This window comes from Diorhabda carinulata, chromosome Y, assembly GCF_026250575.1.
Source record: "Diorhabda carinulata isolate Delta chromosome Y, icDioCari1.1, whole genome shotgun sequence".
In the NCBI taxonomy this organism is placed as follows: Eukaryota; Metazoa; Arthropoda; class Insecta; order Coleoptera; family Chrysomelidae; genus Diorhabda; species Diorhabda carinulata.
The window spans coordinates 369,050-387,008 of record NC_079473.1 but is presented as its reverse complement, the minus strand read 5'-3'; the positions used below and the strand labels follow the sequence as shown (position 1 = coordinate 387,008).

The following is a 17,959-nucleotide window of genomic DNA, read 5'->3' as shown; positions in this document are numbered from 1 at the left end:
ATGTAGATTATTCTTTCATATAAGAAATACATGAATTTTTTATCGATCTGGCTTTGTAAATACTATTTGGGAAGAGGTGATTCATTCATTAGTATTGGATATTGCCAACCTCTTTATTGCAATTTCTGTATTTTACAACAATGTCTGAAAGAACCGCTTCATCTAAATTTTCCTACATTGAATTACTACATTTATTTGAAATTTTAAGTGCTTCTAAGAGTAAGACTAACTCTTGTAACCAACAAGAAGAATGTTCTAATAATGTCACTGATATTGAAGTTCCAATGAAAAAGAAACAGGAAACAAACATGAATACTGATGAAATATCCGAAACAAGGGACCTATTGTGAACTCCATTTTGAAAGGACATTGGGGTAGCAAAAAACTAATTTAATAAAAAAATGCGTCGAATTTATTCATGAAAGTGGAGACAGATTTTTCAAATTCAAATTCATCAAAAACAGTTTTCAACTGTCATATGATTTAATTAGTTAGTAATTACTTAGCTGCTTACAAAACTCTACAGAATGTTGTTATTGAGTAGAGATTGAGTTCACTAATTCAAACAACTGACGATCTTAAATCAAATTATACTCGATAATATTTTTTTTATTTGTACAAAATATATAGAGACTGGAAACAGGAGTCAGACAGTGTAATAGTAAGTGTGGTAATAGTAGTAGTATATGTCTTGGATTTTTCAATGTGAATATTCTTCTTATCTTCATAGTATCTTTTGAGGACTTTTACTTTTGCGATATGTTCAATTAACAAATTTTGAGCAGCTGTGTGTATGTCCTCAGTGTCGATTCATTGTACAATCAACCAATCAACATGTATACCATAAGTTTTCACATATATTTATTGAAATTAAATATTTACCTCTATTATTCAATTCACTTCCCCCATTTTGTTTTCTATTAGCATCTTCATTAACCAATCGAAGTATTATCTAATTTGGAAATTTTCAATATTGCCATTCATTTCCTTAATGCTTCTTTGACACTTCTCAATTTGTCACTGTGCAATCCAATCAAAAGTTCATTCCATAATTGTATCCATTCAGGTTTCAGTTTAATATTGTAGATATCTTCGGTTCCATTTTCCATTTCTTCATTCCTATACAATTCGAAATTATGTATGATTGTAACATTCAAGTTCAGTTCAAATGATAAGCATTCTCACCTCTTATTCGAACTTATTCTTAAAGTCACACTCAGTAATGAAAACATCAATTTCTTGTGAGCAAAATAGACAAGCTACAATTGCATCATATAGTCTATTCGTATTAATAGCTAAAAATAGTACAGCTCACTCTGTAGGGTAGAATCTGAAGTTTTATTCACTGAAAAGGAAACAAAAAAAAATCGCTCAAATTCACAGTTACAGTTTTAAAACAAACTTTTCACATCAACTTGATGAAAGTACTGAAGTTGCTTGCTAAGCTAATCTATTAGCCTTTGTTAGGTTTTGACCTCAATTAAAGGATAAAAGAAGAACTGCTTTTTTGCAAGTCTTTATCATCAAAACCACCAGGGGAAAAATTTTTAAGTATCTCAATGATTTAATTACATATAACGAAATAAAACAAAAGGATGGACGGAAGACTGATGGTGCTTGTGCTATGAACTGAAGGTTGTAACTTTCATTAAGTCACGGCCTAAGCAATCCCGACTTTTTGCTATTCTGTGTGATAGAATGGGAAGTGAGCTCAAAGCATACCAGCTTCATTGTGAAGTAAGGTGGATCTCAAGAGGTAAAGTGCTGTTAAGATTGTTCAAGCTTCTTGAGGAATTAATATTTTTCTTTTTCATATCCTTATTTCCTGTACCTTGTTGTCCTCGATACTATTTTACACTTCTCATTTTATTGTTTCTTGTTTTTTGTTTTCAACATCATTTTCCTCATCGTGGCTCTTCTTCACATTACTTTTATCTTGTTTTTGACTTATGGTTTCTTCATTATCTTTTAATATCGTAGTTATTTTTTTTATATTTTGTATTTCAATTTTATTCCAGAACCGATATCCATTCGAGTATCCTATCACCTGAAGTTTTTTATTTTTCTTGTCAAATTTTGAGGTTTTTTCTAAATGTTTAGCATAAGCATCTAAGCCAAATACACTTAGATTACTTAGTGTCCGTCATTTACCCTCAATCCACTTTTCCATAAAGTTATGGAAAGTATGCTGGAGTTAATCAAGAATAATACCTCATTTTTTCATATATTCTTTCATTCGTTTACTTGTAGATTCTCCATCATTTCCGCTCTTACTTATGAACTTTTGTATCAAATTTAGTTTCAATCATTTTTATATATTCTATTATCCAGTCTGACAATTAACTTTTGTGTTCCAGTGAAAATATTATAACATTCTGAAGAAAGCATTCATCAAAATGTATATTTCCAATACCTTTTATGTTTATGTCACGTTTTGCAGATTTCATCATGCTTTGGTCTTCTAGTTTTTTAAATGTGTACTCATCGCCTCTCATTGTGGTTATTATTATCGCTTATGAATACAGATATATTGTCATTTCTCTTATAGGTATAGCTGAAAAATTTTTAGTGACCTTACCTTTTAATTGTTCTGTATCTCCTTCATACAGCTTAGACAATTTTTCAAATATTTCCTTATCATTTACAAGTACAGCTCATAATATGTGTTGACAAATCCATATTTATAATATAATTATGATATTATCATAATCATGAATACTACTTGGTATGCGGTTTATAAGCAAGTCCATAATTCTATATGCTTTTAAAGTTATTCCACTTATTTTACAGTTTCCAGAAAAGAGTTTTTTGTTCTAATGAATTTTCGTTTTTAATTTCGTAATCCGAATTATTTATTTATGCATTGAAAAGTCTCGGATGCATAACTTGTTGTTTTTGGTATTATTAGAATAAAAATATCCTTTTTATGTTTATAACTTAATATAATGACAGATACGCAATAACCTAAGCTGTCTAATCACACTAGAAGTCAACTTCACAACGTACTGGTATGTTGCCGTTTTCCCTTTCAACACAAAAAATATTTCTAGGCACCGTTGTAAAATATTATTTTGGTTATATTACGATGTCTACATATACTGTAATATCATTGTATAAAGAATATTCTTAATACAATGGTAATACTATTATTACTCATAAAGGTAAGACTCCTATATGGACAGTTGGTATTACATATATATCTACATATTTTAATTTTATTTGTTTCAGATAGTTAAATCATCGTAACTATAGCGGTTTTATTTCGTGATGTGCAACGCGAAAATACGTTTTTTTCTTATTTTTCATTTCCGATACGTAAAGATATCATCAATTGATGATTTCGATTAGTTAACGAGATAAATATTTGAATGTGTTTGATTTCAAAAGTCAACAATTGTCAGAAATATTATTTCAAGTGAATGAAAATAAGACGGTTAATAAGTGTTTTTTGTATATTAAAATTATATAAGTTTTAAAATGCCGTCGTCTTTGAGTAAAGAAACCAATTTGTATTACAAAAATTTGGTAGTGACAAAGTTCAATAACTGGTTGAAGTTGGTTAAGGAGAAGAAAAAACAAACTTATCAAAACCAAAACTCAATGGTATCATTCCAAGCTCCAAAGGAGGAAAAATATGCTAACGTTAAAAATATTATAGTGACTCCTGCAGATAAGTTCGATTCGTCACCACCAATGAACTGTAGCGACGCCATATGAACTTTTCGAAGGAGAGCTTTTAATCAATTGAAAGTGGAGAGTGGGAAATTTGTAAACTCATATACAGGTTTATTATTTTTTATATTGAGTTTGTAAATTTTGATGGCTATATACAGTGTGATTAATCGACTTTTTTCCGTAATCTATCTTGATAAAATAACTGAAACGACACAAGGTACTCGATAATGGAGTTAGTCAAACTGTGTATTGACGGATAACGATTATTTTCAGACGCAATACCACGTGGCATTTTTTGATTCCGGCGCAATGAATAGATCTTGGGTGAAGGCCGAAAATTTGAAACCGTTCTTGAAAAATATCGACGATAACCTTGTGCTGAACGATAAATTCAATAAATTCAATTTCAGGATGGATGTAGCCGTTAAACAGGCTAAAAAAGCCGTCAAAATGAAGCTGCTCAACAGACTGAAAAAGTACAGCTTCATATATAGATATGCGAAATATTCGAGAAAGACGAAGCGAAAAATTGTTAATTTTTTCAATAAAGTTTGTTAAAAAATCATCTTCATTAGCCATTCGAAGTATTATTTGATCTGGAATTGTTAGTATTGGTATTGTCATTCGTTTTCTCAATTCTCATTTAACTCTCCTCAATTTGCCACTATGCAATTCAATCAAACATTTATTGCACAATTGTATCCATTCCGGTTAAAGATCATTATTGGAGGTATCTTCGGCTCCATTTTCCAATTCTTCATACTTATACAATTCGAAATTATGTATGATTGTATCAATCAAATTCAGAAAGAAATCTGTTGAAAGTTATGGATAGGTAATCTTGATTATTAGGTTTTATATTTATAAATGAAATACACAGTGGTTAACATTCATATATTAAGTCTTTATTTAAAAGACTACGTTTTCGAGAACCGTCCTCACGCTTGAAAGAGTCGGTTTGTACTAACTAAAAACTAATAATAAAATATTTACAATGAGGTCTAAGCCTCTACTTAAGAATAGTAAAATTACAGATGTTTTACTAAAATATATGCATTACTCCGAAAAGTAAAAAAGAGTCCTTTGTGTGACCCATGTGTCCGGGGTCATAAAACAGAGGTAGGACTTACTTTTCCTTTCCTAAAATATCTTTCAACTAAATGTTAAGTTTCCTTAAACATAAAATCTAAGCATAATGTTAAAATACTAAAAAAAATAATTTGTTAAATAGGATTCAATTTTGCTCAGAGAAATTCAACAAAATCATTTTCATTTACGATTGAAACGATAAGCATTCTCACACCTTATTTCAACGTTTTAGCTAGTCACTATTATAATCTATAATTACTCAACCAACTCACATACAATCAGAACTTTTGAGGACATTACTCGTTTAGTTCGATTTGCACATATAATGTTGAATTTGTACAAAGTGATTAGATTGGTTAAATGGTAAGTGCCTTGAAAGTTCTTATTTAAAAACAAGTGATAAGACAAAATTCATTTATCAATAATTTATAATAATAAACATCTCAATGCAAAACTTATTTCCATTAGGCTAGTTGAGAATTTTTAAAAGAAGAAGGTAAAACCGAAACGTAAGTACATTGCTGAATATTTGAAATATGGTTTTTGTAGGGGAAATGTGCCTATGATGGACCCCCGCCAATGATGGACCACTAGCTATATTTTCAAATTTACCGCGCATATTACACTACCACCATATTGGTTGGGTTGATTGATGCTTATAGTCAGTTGTTTACAAGCGCTCTTGCGAATCTAAACCATTTTTGTGAAAATAAATAAATAAATTGAAATTGGTATGTATTGATATAACAAAGTAGCATGGCATGATGTTAGATAACTTTTGTTTTACTCTTAGCTAGAATCTGATTTTGTTACTACAGCTTGATAGAACTGTTGCATGTTGATTGGCGAGTAAAAATTGAGGTTATGGCGGAGAACAAAAAAAATTGAGATTTTTATCTGATTTATGCAATATGGCCTATGATGGACTACTTAACGGATCCCAATGATGGACCAGGGGTCCATCATTGGAACTGAAATAAACAAAATAAATATATTGTTTTAGTAGTTTTTCTTTTCCATTTATAGAGATGGCATCCAAAAAAAGACAACAGTGGGACGAGCATGATATGCGACAGGCTATTGAGAACGTACAAGATCACAGTATGGGCTTTAAGTTGGCTGCAAAGACCTTCAATGTTCCAAAAACAACTTTGCGAAGGCGTTTGGCTAAACAGGACAGTTCCAAGGGTAATTTGGGAGGACGAACCGCAATTTTCTCTAAAGCCATCGAAGAGGAGATTGCAGGATATATTATTGATATGGAAACACGTTTTTTTGGTTTAACCTCTAAATATTTGCGGCGGATGGTATTCGAAGTAGCCGAAAAAAATAAAATAGAGCATCGTTTCAATCGTGAAACAAAAATGGCAGGTTGGAAATGGGTGAGGGGATTCCTGAAGCGCAATCCACGAATTTCTTTGCGTAGTCCAGAAAGTACATCATTAGCTAGAGCCCAGGCTTTTAACAAGCCTAATATTCAAGCCTATTTCAATACACTATCCAACACTCTGGAGCAGTACAACTTTCCTCCCGAAAATATATTTAATATGGATGAGTCAGGTTTGACTACGGTCCAAAAGAAATGTCAAAAAATTTACGCTTCAAAAGGTCGGAAGCAAGTTGGTGCACTCAGCAGTGCAGAGCGTGGGCAGCACGTGATCGTAGTGTGCGCAATGAATGTCATGGGCACTTACATCCCTCCTGCTCTTATTTACCCTCGTCAAAGGATGAACGATGAGCTTATGAACGGTGCTCCCGTTGGTGGCATAGCTTTCGTACAAGAAAAAGGTTGGATGACCAGTGAAATTTTTTGTAGATGGCTAAAGCATTTCGTGAAGTATACGAAAGCATCTAATAACAATAAGGTTCTTTTGCTCCTAGATGGGCACAGTAGCCATAAGAGTCTCGAATCTCTTCAATTTGCAAAAGAAAATGGGGTAATTGTGTTCTGCTTCCCGGCAGATTGTTCACATCACGTTCAACCATTGGACGTAGGATTCTTCCGTCCTCTTCATACGTATTTTGATCAAGAAATTCAATTACGGCTTCGTCAAAACCCGGGGAAGGCTGTGACTCAATTCAAAATAGCAGGTCTTCTCAATCAAGCTTATTTGAAGAATGCTGTACCATCAAATGCAATAAATTCGTTCAAAAAGACTGGCATTCATCCTTTCAATCCTCATGTCTTCGAGGACTGGCAGTTTGCACCAGCTTTAGCAGCGGATAAGCAGATTCCCGAGGCTCAAGGAGATATCATCGAGAACCAAATGGAATTAGAAATTCAAACCCCATCCACATCTGGTCTTAACATGTCTTCATCGTCAGTTCTCGACATTTCTGTAAAGGAAATTTGTCCTCCCCCTCAAACTGTAGCAATTGGTACTGATAAAAAAAATGCAGAAGAAGGGGAAAAACTGGTCATTTGAATTCAACACCAGAAATTCATGAACTCAAAGAGAAGGTTATAGAAAAGGAAACAAAGATAAGAAAACAACAAGCCAGGATAGTAAAACGGAAACTTGTCATTGAAAATGACAGTTCTGATGAAGATGAATCCGCCTTAGAGAACTTTTTGGAAAAGGGACAAGATGACTCAGATGATGATGCTAGCTGCCTTTACTGCAATGAGTTATTCTCGCACTCACGTGCAAAAGAAAAGTGGATTCGTTGTCAAAAATGTAACTCGTGGTGCCATAATGAGTGCGCTGGTGTTTCCTTCCATTGCAAGTCTTTTATTTGTGAGCTCTGTACCTAACGTGATGTTAGTTTGTTCTATATTTTTTTTCTAATAAAACTTTAAAGACATTTTTTTTTCATTTATTTTAAAGGGGTCCGACATGGGCAGATGTGTGCCAATGATGGACCCCTCGACTACTTTTTAAAAAATAGCTATGCTATTAAACAGGAAATTATTTGGCAGAAAAATCTTCCTATACTATAATAAACTTCGAGCTAAGTATATATTTTCATGTAAAAAAAATTAATAAGTCCAAAACTAAAAAAGTTGTAATGATATTTCCTTAACGGGTCCATCATAGGCACATTTCCCCTAGTTCTACAACAATAATTGACAGTTTATATATCAAAATTGACCGATCTGTTTTGACATCTGTCATAATTACTGAATCGTTTATTATAATAATGAACATAAATATATTGAGAAGAAGAACCAGCGATACTTCCACGCAAACGGAATGTACATTCCCCATTGTATTTTTGGAGAAATTACCTCGAATACCACCAAGATTCGTGAGATCAGTTGAAAGAAGCGTTGAAGATTTGAAGGTACCTATTATGTTAAGCGAACTTTCTAGTTCTAAACAAGATCTCAAACTGGGTACTATTATTGAAAACGATAACGAAGATACGATAATACCTCAACTAGAAGTAGCTTTCGATGAAGACGCTGTCAATACTTCTAATCGTGAAGAAAAACCAGACAATGATCCCGAAAATTTAGATGATGTTGGAATAGTTACTATTAGAGCTCATACTGTTATTATTAACAATCATTTTTTCAAATAAATAACTTTAATTTGTTAAATTGTATGAATAAATTTATTTAAATATATATAAGTTGTTGTTTTTTGAACATTATACAAAATTATAGTTTCTGAACATCGTCGTTACTTTAACAGCTTCATTTTACCACCGTCTGCAACTTTTATTACGAATTTCCATGTTTTATATAAAAGTACACTGAGAAACATGTAACAAATTAAAAATTACCTACTCTAACTTTTTAATTGTTGATATTACGAAAAAAAATTATTCTTTTTAAAATGTTTTGCATGGTTTAAAATCTAAAATGCAATCAACAGATTTAGAGAATTTTCACTCGTATACCAGATATGATAAAATTATGAATTTCATTCAACTTAAACTAACAAAACGCTGCAATTTGATAAAAAATCGCTTAAATTTTTATTTGTTTTGACTATAATTTGTTCTTTTCCTATTTAGATGCGTTTTGAAACTTCCTTTTTTTCTTTTCTATGATGTTTTGTTTGTTTCTAGACCGTTTCTACCATAGTCTTTCGAATATATCTTTCGATTAAATTGATGAGTTTTTCAACATTTTTCTTGGTGTAGTTTTTAAACGTAGAATTCTGCAATATATGATTCTATTTAATATCGGGGGTCGTAAAAAGCACTTTTACGTCCCGTTGTAACATTCATTCTTGAATCTTTTAGATACTAGCTAGGGAAAACCATGTATAGCGATGTTTTCAAAATGAGAAGTGAGAAGAAAACGATTATCTTTTCTGAAATCTCGTGGATCGTTCAGTTTATTCATAGCAAACATACTCGACATGTACATCGTGTTTTAACTGAAAATTTTGACATTAGAAAGTTGAGTACAAGATGGATGCCGCGTTTGCGCACATTGAAACAAAACCATCGACGCGAAAATGTTTCCATCGAGCGTTTAACAGAAATAAAACCGTTGTATGTTATAGATGAAACGTGGGTTCATAACAACGTCCGCGAGATTGGGTTTCATCACCTAATTCTTCAACATTAGTTTAATCTACGTCGAAAATCGTAGTAAACAACACGTTCGCCATTACAAATGTCAAACTTTATGATGACAATGACAGATTTTATATATGTATTCACATCAGTGTTGCCGTATCACGAAACTCAAGTATCTATCAAATAACTCTGTTATACAGGGTTTGATCAGGACGCGAAACTATATCAATATTAATTTATACATTATCATTTTTGGATTTCTTATGTTGAAAAAATGTAAACGAGTTTTGTTGTTACATTTTTAATTATTCAAAATTACGATGATCAATTTGCAAAAAATGCATATTTATTCCTCTCGCTATAAAAAGATGGATACATAAACACGAACCAATAAACTCTAATTGAAAAAGGGTCGTAAAAAATAAGTGCAAAAAAGCGCGCATGAACCATGAACCAAAAATATTTCACGTCAACAAAAAAAACGTACAAAGCAAATTGATGTGAATCGGGGCGTGACTATATAACCGATAAACGTGTTTGGTTTTCTATATTTTTCTAAAAATTTGTTCTATCCATTATAAGCAATTATTTTTGATTTTTTTATCGTTTCCAACATATACAAGGTGATGAATTTCAGGTTGGAATTCAACAACAACGAAACTACCATTTTTTAAAATAAATATTACACTGTTAAATATTTTTCTTTGACTCCGTTTAATGTAAGACTCACACGTTACTTTTTTTTGTTTTTGTATATTTTTGTTTTTAGACGTTCTTTTATTAAATGTTCAATAACAATTACATATTTAGTATCCTTTTTGTCTATTTTTCGACATTATTTCATTGAATTTTCTTCTTCTTCTTCTTGATTCTAGGCCTATTCCGTTTTTTTTTCGTAATTTTTGAAATACAAATAAAAATTTGACGTTTTTTAAAACAAAAGACTCCAAAAATCAAGAAAATTCAGAAGTATAAACATATTAAAAGGTCTAAAAAATAAGAAATTAAATATTAACATATACAAAAGTCAGACAAAGATTTCGAAAAATCAGATATCTATGCAGGAGCTTTCGAGGGCTTAAATGCACTTAGAATACACAGTTTATCTTCAGTTTCTGAAGATGATATAACTTGGTTATCGAAACGAGCGTCAATCTATATCGGCGTGAACAATGTATTCAGTCTGTTTGGTTATATAGCCACTGCTTTTTATGAATAAACCCCAGGCAGTACTCTTTATCACGAAATAAACTTCTACATTTCGTATAAACAGTATAATAATCCGTATAAAACGGATATTTTAAATTTCAAGAAGTCATAAAAAAACATCACGAATCCCTAATAAAACAAACAATATCCAATAGAAAGTTTGAGTATTGAATTACATTAAATTAATATTAAGTTTTACGAATTGAGAAACGTAATTGGCTAAAAATCGATAAGTTACGATTAAATAATAATCGATTATGATCGATTATTCAAATGGTAATCGTTTTGATTGTCAAGATATGCCAAAGCGTTACATTACGCAATGAAATTCGAATTTCCAGAAAATGTGGCTTGAAATATAAGAAAAAAGTTTTTCCTAAGCAATTATTCACATCTTTCTTCCGGTCAAGTGTGAAATAAGGACTCAAAAATCCCAACCGTTTGAAAGGTATACCAATTTAGTCCAAAATTTAATCCCTTCTGGCGTTTAGATTAATGCCACGACGTTAAGCTGATTTATATTGTTCGTTAGTCTTACCAGTTTAGTAGAAATTGTGGAACATTACTCCGCAAAGAAAACGTTTGTCTCCTTTTGAATATACGAATAGGTCCTGTTAATTGTATTTAGTGCACTAGCAGGGTACATGGATGTGCACATAGCTTCTCAACTCAGATACAGAATATTCAGGTAAACAGTCAACATTTGTCCATACTTTTTTTCTTTGCATCTACAACTTTTCTTGAAATAGGGTGTCCAGTAAAAATCGTCGTCTTGTGTTCTTAGTGTCTGTTTATGGAAAAAAACCTTGTTTGTCCCACCAAATCCTATATGTACCCAAAAAAGACTGTTCGTTTTTAGTATGGAACTAGAAAAATCTAGTCTTTCTGAACGCGTTAGACCTCTTACTACTGACTACTATCATCGATTAAATCAAATCTGGTTTCGTTCAAAAAAGGATAATTAGTTTAGATCTAAAATCTGGTGTTCGCATTCTATAGCCAAGCTTCTGAGAAGTATCCTGGGTATATTTGATAGTGTCCTACATCGGTTCCAGCAAGTTTAGGCGATTTGGATCATTATTTTTATAATACTATCCATTATTGGGTGTTTGCGTTGAAATTTTTTTATTATTTCGTCTGTATTAACAACTTTATATCGTGTAGGTAGGTCCGTTGTTTGATATTTTGCAACCGAGACATTTTTCTTTGAAAATAGATATTCTGAACACTTATTTTTATATATTCACCTGAAAATAGACGATATTTAAGTCGTCTTGTGTTCTTAGTGTCTGTTTATGGAGAACAATCTTGTTTGTTCCACCAAATGCTATATGTACCCAAAAAAAGACTATTCCTCTTTAGTATGGAAAGACGTTTTTTGGAAAAATCTAGTCTTTCTGAACGCGTTAGACCTCTTACTACTGACTACTATCATCGATTAAATCAAATCTGGTTTCGTTCAAAAAAGGATAATTAGTTTAGATCTAAAATCTGGTGTTCGCATTCTATAGCCAAGCTTGTCAGAAGTATCCTGGGTATATTTGATGGTGTCCTACATCGGTTCCAGCAAGTTTAGGCGATTTGGATCATTATTTTTATAATACTATCCATTAATGGGTGTTTGCGTTGAAATTTTTTTATTATTTCGTCTGTATTAACAACTTTATATCGTGTAGGTAGGTCCGTTGTTTGATATTTTGCAACCGAGATATTTTTCTTTGAAAATAGATATTCTGGACACTTATTTTTATATATTCACCTGAAAATAGACGATATTTAAGTGGTCTTGTGTTCTTAGTGTCTGTTAATGGAGAACAATCTTGTTTGTACTCCCAAATGCTATCTGTACCCAAAAAAAGACTATTCCTCTTTAGTATGGAAAGACGTTTTTTGGAAAAATCTAGTCTTTCTGAACGCGTTAGACCTCTCCAAACTACTATCATCGAATAAAACAAATCTGGTTTCGTTCAAAAAAGGATAATTCGTTTTGAGCTATAATCCAGTGTCTGTGTTTTACAGGCAAGCTCCTGGGAAGTATCTTGGGAGTTAATGGTATCAATTAGGATAATGTTTAAGTCTTCTTGCTTTCCTAGTAAGGCGAGAAGACTTTTCCTCAATGGATAACCATTATCAATATTATTGAAGATTTTTCAAAAGCCAAACATTGATGAAATCTATGCTATAATATCTGATGTTTGAATTTACGAAAATAGACGTTCGGTGGTCCGAGTAGTTTTAAAATTTGAGTTGTTTTCATGTGATAAACAAAAAAACTAACAGCGACATTTGCTGCATATACATCAAATAAATTATGTCTGCTTTTACATCCGTCTGCTCTTTGAAATGATATCGACTAAAGCACACGCTATTAATTAAAATGGTGTCATGCCGAATTTGAGATTAAAAGACATTCGCTTAGTCTAATGACGTCCTCGACGCCGCCCGTCTCCGCCGCCGAAGAAGTCCCTAATTTTTTTTTTTCGTTTTAACCTAGACATCCGACTGTTGATAGTGAGAACTCCAATGTCGAAACGGTTGATTGTGCAAACTTGATTATTATACGAGGTTTCTTACAAAAGTTCTCATAGATATTTGGAGAATCGGAGGTTAAAAATTAAACTCGTAGATTGAATTATTTTACAATTTTCTTATTTTATTGTGCGACCAGTAAAAACCACTTGGAAGCTTAATTCTGTAGAATAAACTAAGGTCTCGTAATATATCTCCATTCCGGTCAGAAATACCGAGCTCGAGTCTACAACTGCTTTTCTATATTTAACAACGACCGTCTGCCGTTTTTTATCCTTTTCCTTTTTGCCATCATTCTAGGTTATTATGTCCCATAAAACGTTAAACTCATTCGAAATAATAATCTCCATGTTTATTAGAGACGAAAAGCACAACGGGTGGTAGAGAGAGCTGCATAATCTCGACGTATTTATATATATTCCCTTAAGGGCTCACGGAGGTATTATCTTTATATTTTTCCGTATTTTGTGCTTTGCCATAACTTTTCTACGTCGGAATAGATGAATTGGTAGTTTAACAATGTTTGTATGTGTTTTTTTTGGTTGTTTTTTACGATACAATATGATCAATTAGATTACGTAAAATTTCTTTAACGAATTTTTCTAAAACTATTACTACTTGGAGATAAAAATGTCATCGAAAAATAAGTAACGAAAATGTTAGTCTCGTCAAATCCTAACAACGTCCACAAACTCATTGTCTATAAAAGAAACAAAATTTTTCTATCTTTTTATTGGGATGGTTTACTCCCCTTGAGGTTTTTGCTGCAGTTTTTTTTTTGGTCCTGTCTTCTCCTTCAATTCGATTTCTACAGGTATTTCCTCATCTGTCTTTGTTTCTAGCTCATAGACCATAGAGGTATCTATTATTCTTCTTACAAATTCTCATTATGTGTCTCGCCAAATTTAATCTTTTCTATACCTCACATTTTCTCCTCCCAGTTCTTCCTCTATTTCTTCATTTTTTTGCAATCTTCTTCTTCTTCTTTTTTATGTATGACGGTTGTTTCCACGGCGTACGCAATCTTAATAATTGTCAACAGCTTTTTGTTGCGACTAATGCGTCTTAGTACTTCGTCGTTGGTGATTCAGTCAGTCCAAGGTGTCTTCAAGATGCGTCTATAGAGCCGTGTCTCAAATTGTTTGATCGTTTGAGCTATCCAGGTGAAAATTTCTTTTTCTACAGAAGGACTGACCACAAATAACATTCCATGAATCCTATTCAGACGTCTAGGTTTAGATTTATGTTTGCAAACATTGACAAATACTTTTCGAACCATTTGATCTTGATTTTTTCATCTACAGTTTCAAATGCGTATTTCTGTGTCCCTATTCAATATACAGTACGATGTGATGTAATCAGAGAAACTGAAACTGCAGTTCTAGGACTTTAGGAAAGTAGGACTTATAAACTAGCGGGAAAAAAACGAAAAACAGGAAGTTGTTGAAGGAAATGATCGAGGATTTTAATGTAATTATAATATTGAAGATAGATTCGACGTTTATGTGTGGATTTCGATTCAAATTTGTTTTTTTTTGTCTTCCAATTACCTGGAACCGCGTATGTTAATATAATGGACCTGATAATGCCCCTTTTCTTACATTTGCATTGTGCAAATACGGCAAATTTATGCATTAAATTTGCTCTCTTCTATTCAGAAGTTCCCTCATTTTTCAACATTTTACACAAATATTCTTTCGTTTCCTAAAAATAATTCTTAACACTCAAAGTGATTTGCGAAATCTAAATTTGTATTTACATTAGTTACTTTTATTTTGAGGAAATCCATTTATTTTTATTAGCATTTTTAGACCGCGCAATCCGATTCAAACAGTGTCTAATTGAATCTGACACCGCTCAGACGTATAAAAAAGAAGAAGGATATTTCGAGGTTATAATAAGTATGTTGGATACAAATAATCAATTGTAATAAATAAAATGTTTTTTTGAGGTTAAGTTAGTTAAATTTGACATCAACGTCGTTCGTATGTCAAATATTGATATAAATTGAAAACCGATATGTCTAGATTGAGAAAAGAGAAGCGTTGCTTTTGCGATGCAATTAAACCGGGTCCTTTGAGTTATAAACGCAAAATTATGGAAAATTTGAGAAATGAGACACCCGCTACGGATAGTAATAACGATTGTAGTAGCATCCCAACGAGTTCGAGCGCTAGAGATAATTCTAAACCAACACACGAAGCTACCAAAGAAGAAAACATCAAACATCGAAGAATGAAGAGATTTAAAATGCAATCGGACGGTGTTATTACATCTATTAATTGCGGTACGTCTGAAGATAATGAGTTTTCTTATAAAAAAGACAATGTTAAGGATAAAACTAAGAATAGCGAAAGAGTTTTGTTAATTGAAGCACAAAATGTAGATATTCAGAATCATTATTATACAATTTCTTAAACTATTACGATTATTCGTATTTACTACCAACTCCGGGAGTTTCTTTTCCAGCCTTTTTCAAGGTAAGTTCATCCTCAAACTTACTCTAATTTACCGATACTTTCCATTTGTACCTAACCATAGTTATTAACCTCTAGTTTCTCACCTCTTTTCTTTCCAAATCAATCTTCACATCATCTAATATCTTTAGATCATTATTCTCGATCATCCAACTTTTATTTTCATTCTTTTCTTTCATTGTTTCTAACATAAATGTAACATAAACTTTTGACTTTAAACAGCCCCTCAAAAAAAAATTCGCAGCAGTTAAATTTGGTAACTTATAACCTATTTCGAATTTTCCAAAACTTGAAAAAAACTCGTGGGGGTACATGATAGATTTTTGCTCAAAATTACATTATAACAGACTACGAAAATATTTTTCGTACGGATGTTTGGTACAATAAACTCTATTTGTAGAAAAATCTGCGGGACTTTGAGCCGTAAGGGATTTTAAATTATTATAAATGTAATAACGAGGGAAACTATTAGTTTTTGTATGCACAACTCCGCGCGCGATTTCCCAGGTAGCTGTGTCAGAAATATACGTCACCACAAAACTGCATTTTCCAACTATCATATCGCTTGTCCAGTTCAAGACTGGTTTATTTCAAAAAAAGCGATTTCTCAGGAGAGCTGATTAAAGTTTATGCTTTTCTCTTCAATTGATATCCGATGATTGCATTATCCGAATTTTTTAAATTTTGCACGAATCATCACAATAAAAGTACTCCTCTATAGATTTACAGAGGTTTTCCTCTCTCTCTATACTATTTTTTTTTATGAGTAATTATGAGCAAAACTCCAAGATGATCCTATCTTGCACCGAAATATTTCAGGTTTTTATGGATAACTCCAGTTATTAATCATTCAAAAGCAGTTTATTTTTTATGAAACAAGTACAAAAATAAGAACAAAAGTGTAAAACATAATAAATATCTTCATGAATTCAGAAATCCTTGAGACTAGTGAGACATTTTTAGTGAAAAAAAGTCATGAGTCTTCATTCTCAGTGGTAACTACGTCTTTCTTCAGACTAGGTAGGCACTCTTATCACAAATTGTAGACAAAAAAAACATTTTCATTATTTTAAGATAATAATCACAGCTTATTACAAAATATGACTTTGTACAATAAATGCATGTAAAACTTTATATCTAGATACTACAAAAAGAGAAAAAAAATACTGTGCCAATTCGTTTCCTACTGAAGGAACTCAACAATACAATTACTTGGAAAAAAATGCAAGTAAATACTTTTTCAACTAGATACTTAAAAAAAGAGAGAAAAAAATACTGGGCTAATTCGTTTCCTGTTGTAGGAAATCAACAATACAATTGCTTTGGAAAAAAATGAAAATAATAATAACAGTATAAAATAACAAAAATTGTAGGAAAACCAAGGAAGCGATTAGTTTGCACCTTTTATAAATTTTTGTAAAACTCTTTGTAACACAGAAGCATGACAGCTACACCAGTGGTTTTTTTCTGGAAAAGAGAAAGTAATGCTTCTTTTTTTTTATTAGTGATGCTCGACTTTCTTGTATAGGCCTTGGAGAGTGTTACAGTTGGAGTGAAACTGAAACTGCAAGAAGCAGATGAACTGCTTCGACGTTTCTTGTTCTGGTTTGCTATGTTGATAGATTTGAAATCTTGCTGAGAGAATGATGTTTTATATCGAAAAAATCCAAGCTCATCTTTGTGGGTCTCAATCACACAGATATCAGCGATTGGTACCTTAACACCGTCTTCATTGAACAAAGCGTCCTTTATTGTCAAGTCAGCTGTCAGCTTTGCTGGAGGTGTCTTCTTTGCTTGTGAGATGATAGAAATATAATTTTCTGGGACGTAGATAGGTGAGGCTTTTCTATATTTCTTTATAGCCCGTTCTATAACAGAGTGAACGTTGTCGCCCTCGTTTTGAGTGTGTCCAGTTACTAGGAATTTGTGCGCTATAGATCTGATATTTTTAAGCTCCCAAGTGGCAAACATGAACAGGGCAAAAATAAACCGGTTTTTTTGCTGACCTCCGCAGTTATCACTGTAAAAAATGACATCAACTGGGGTATTGACAGTTCTGTTTAGGTTTTCGAGGTATAACCAGATGCAACTGCCAATTTCGTTGGCACCCCGTTTTGCTTGGCCTTCATGCCACATGTAACAATATGTCTTCTTGGACTTTAGCTCATACATAGTGAAGTTATACACGTTTATTTTGGACACGTAATAAAAGGCTGATGATTCTCCTTGAGGGCAAGGCAGGGAAGTTTGTAGATCAAAAACGGTCACAATTTTATCTAATCCTTTATCTGTATCCTTTTCTAATCGAGCCATCTACTTTTCTCTCAAATGCTCTTGGTAATTATCTTCGAGCTGTGCTTTCTCAGATTCAGAGGCGTTCAGGTAGCCAAAAACAAAAATTACACTGATCTTTTTTAGGGCGGTGGAAAGCAATGTTGAACTCGGTTTTGAATATGAAGACGTACATTGAATACTTAACGAATGGCTGGCTTGCCTCTTTCTGG

General features: G+C 32.4%; 1 protein-coding gene across 1 annotated transcript; it reads left to right on the top strand.

Moving 5' to 3' along the window:
• The first annotated feature begins 5,792 nt into the window (after positions 1-5,792).
• On the top strand, positions 5,793-7,190 carry LOC130903070 (uncharacterized). The gene has a single exon (XM_057815332.1). It carries the CDS (start codon positions 5,793-5,795, stop codon positions 7,188-7,190), a length of 1,398 nt encoding a protein of 465 aa, XP_057671315.1.
• Positions 7,191-17,959: the final 10,769 nt, after the last annotated feature.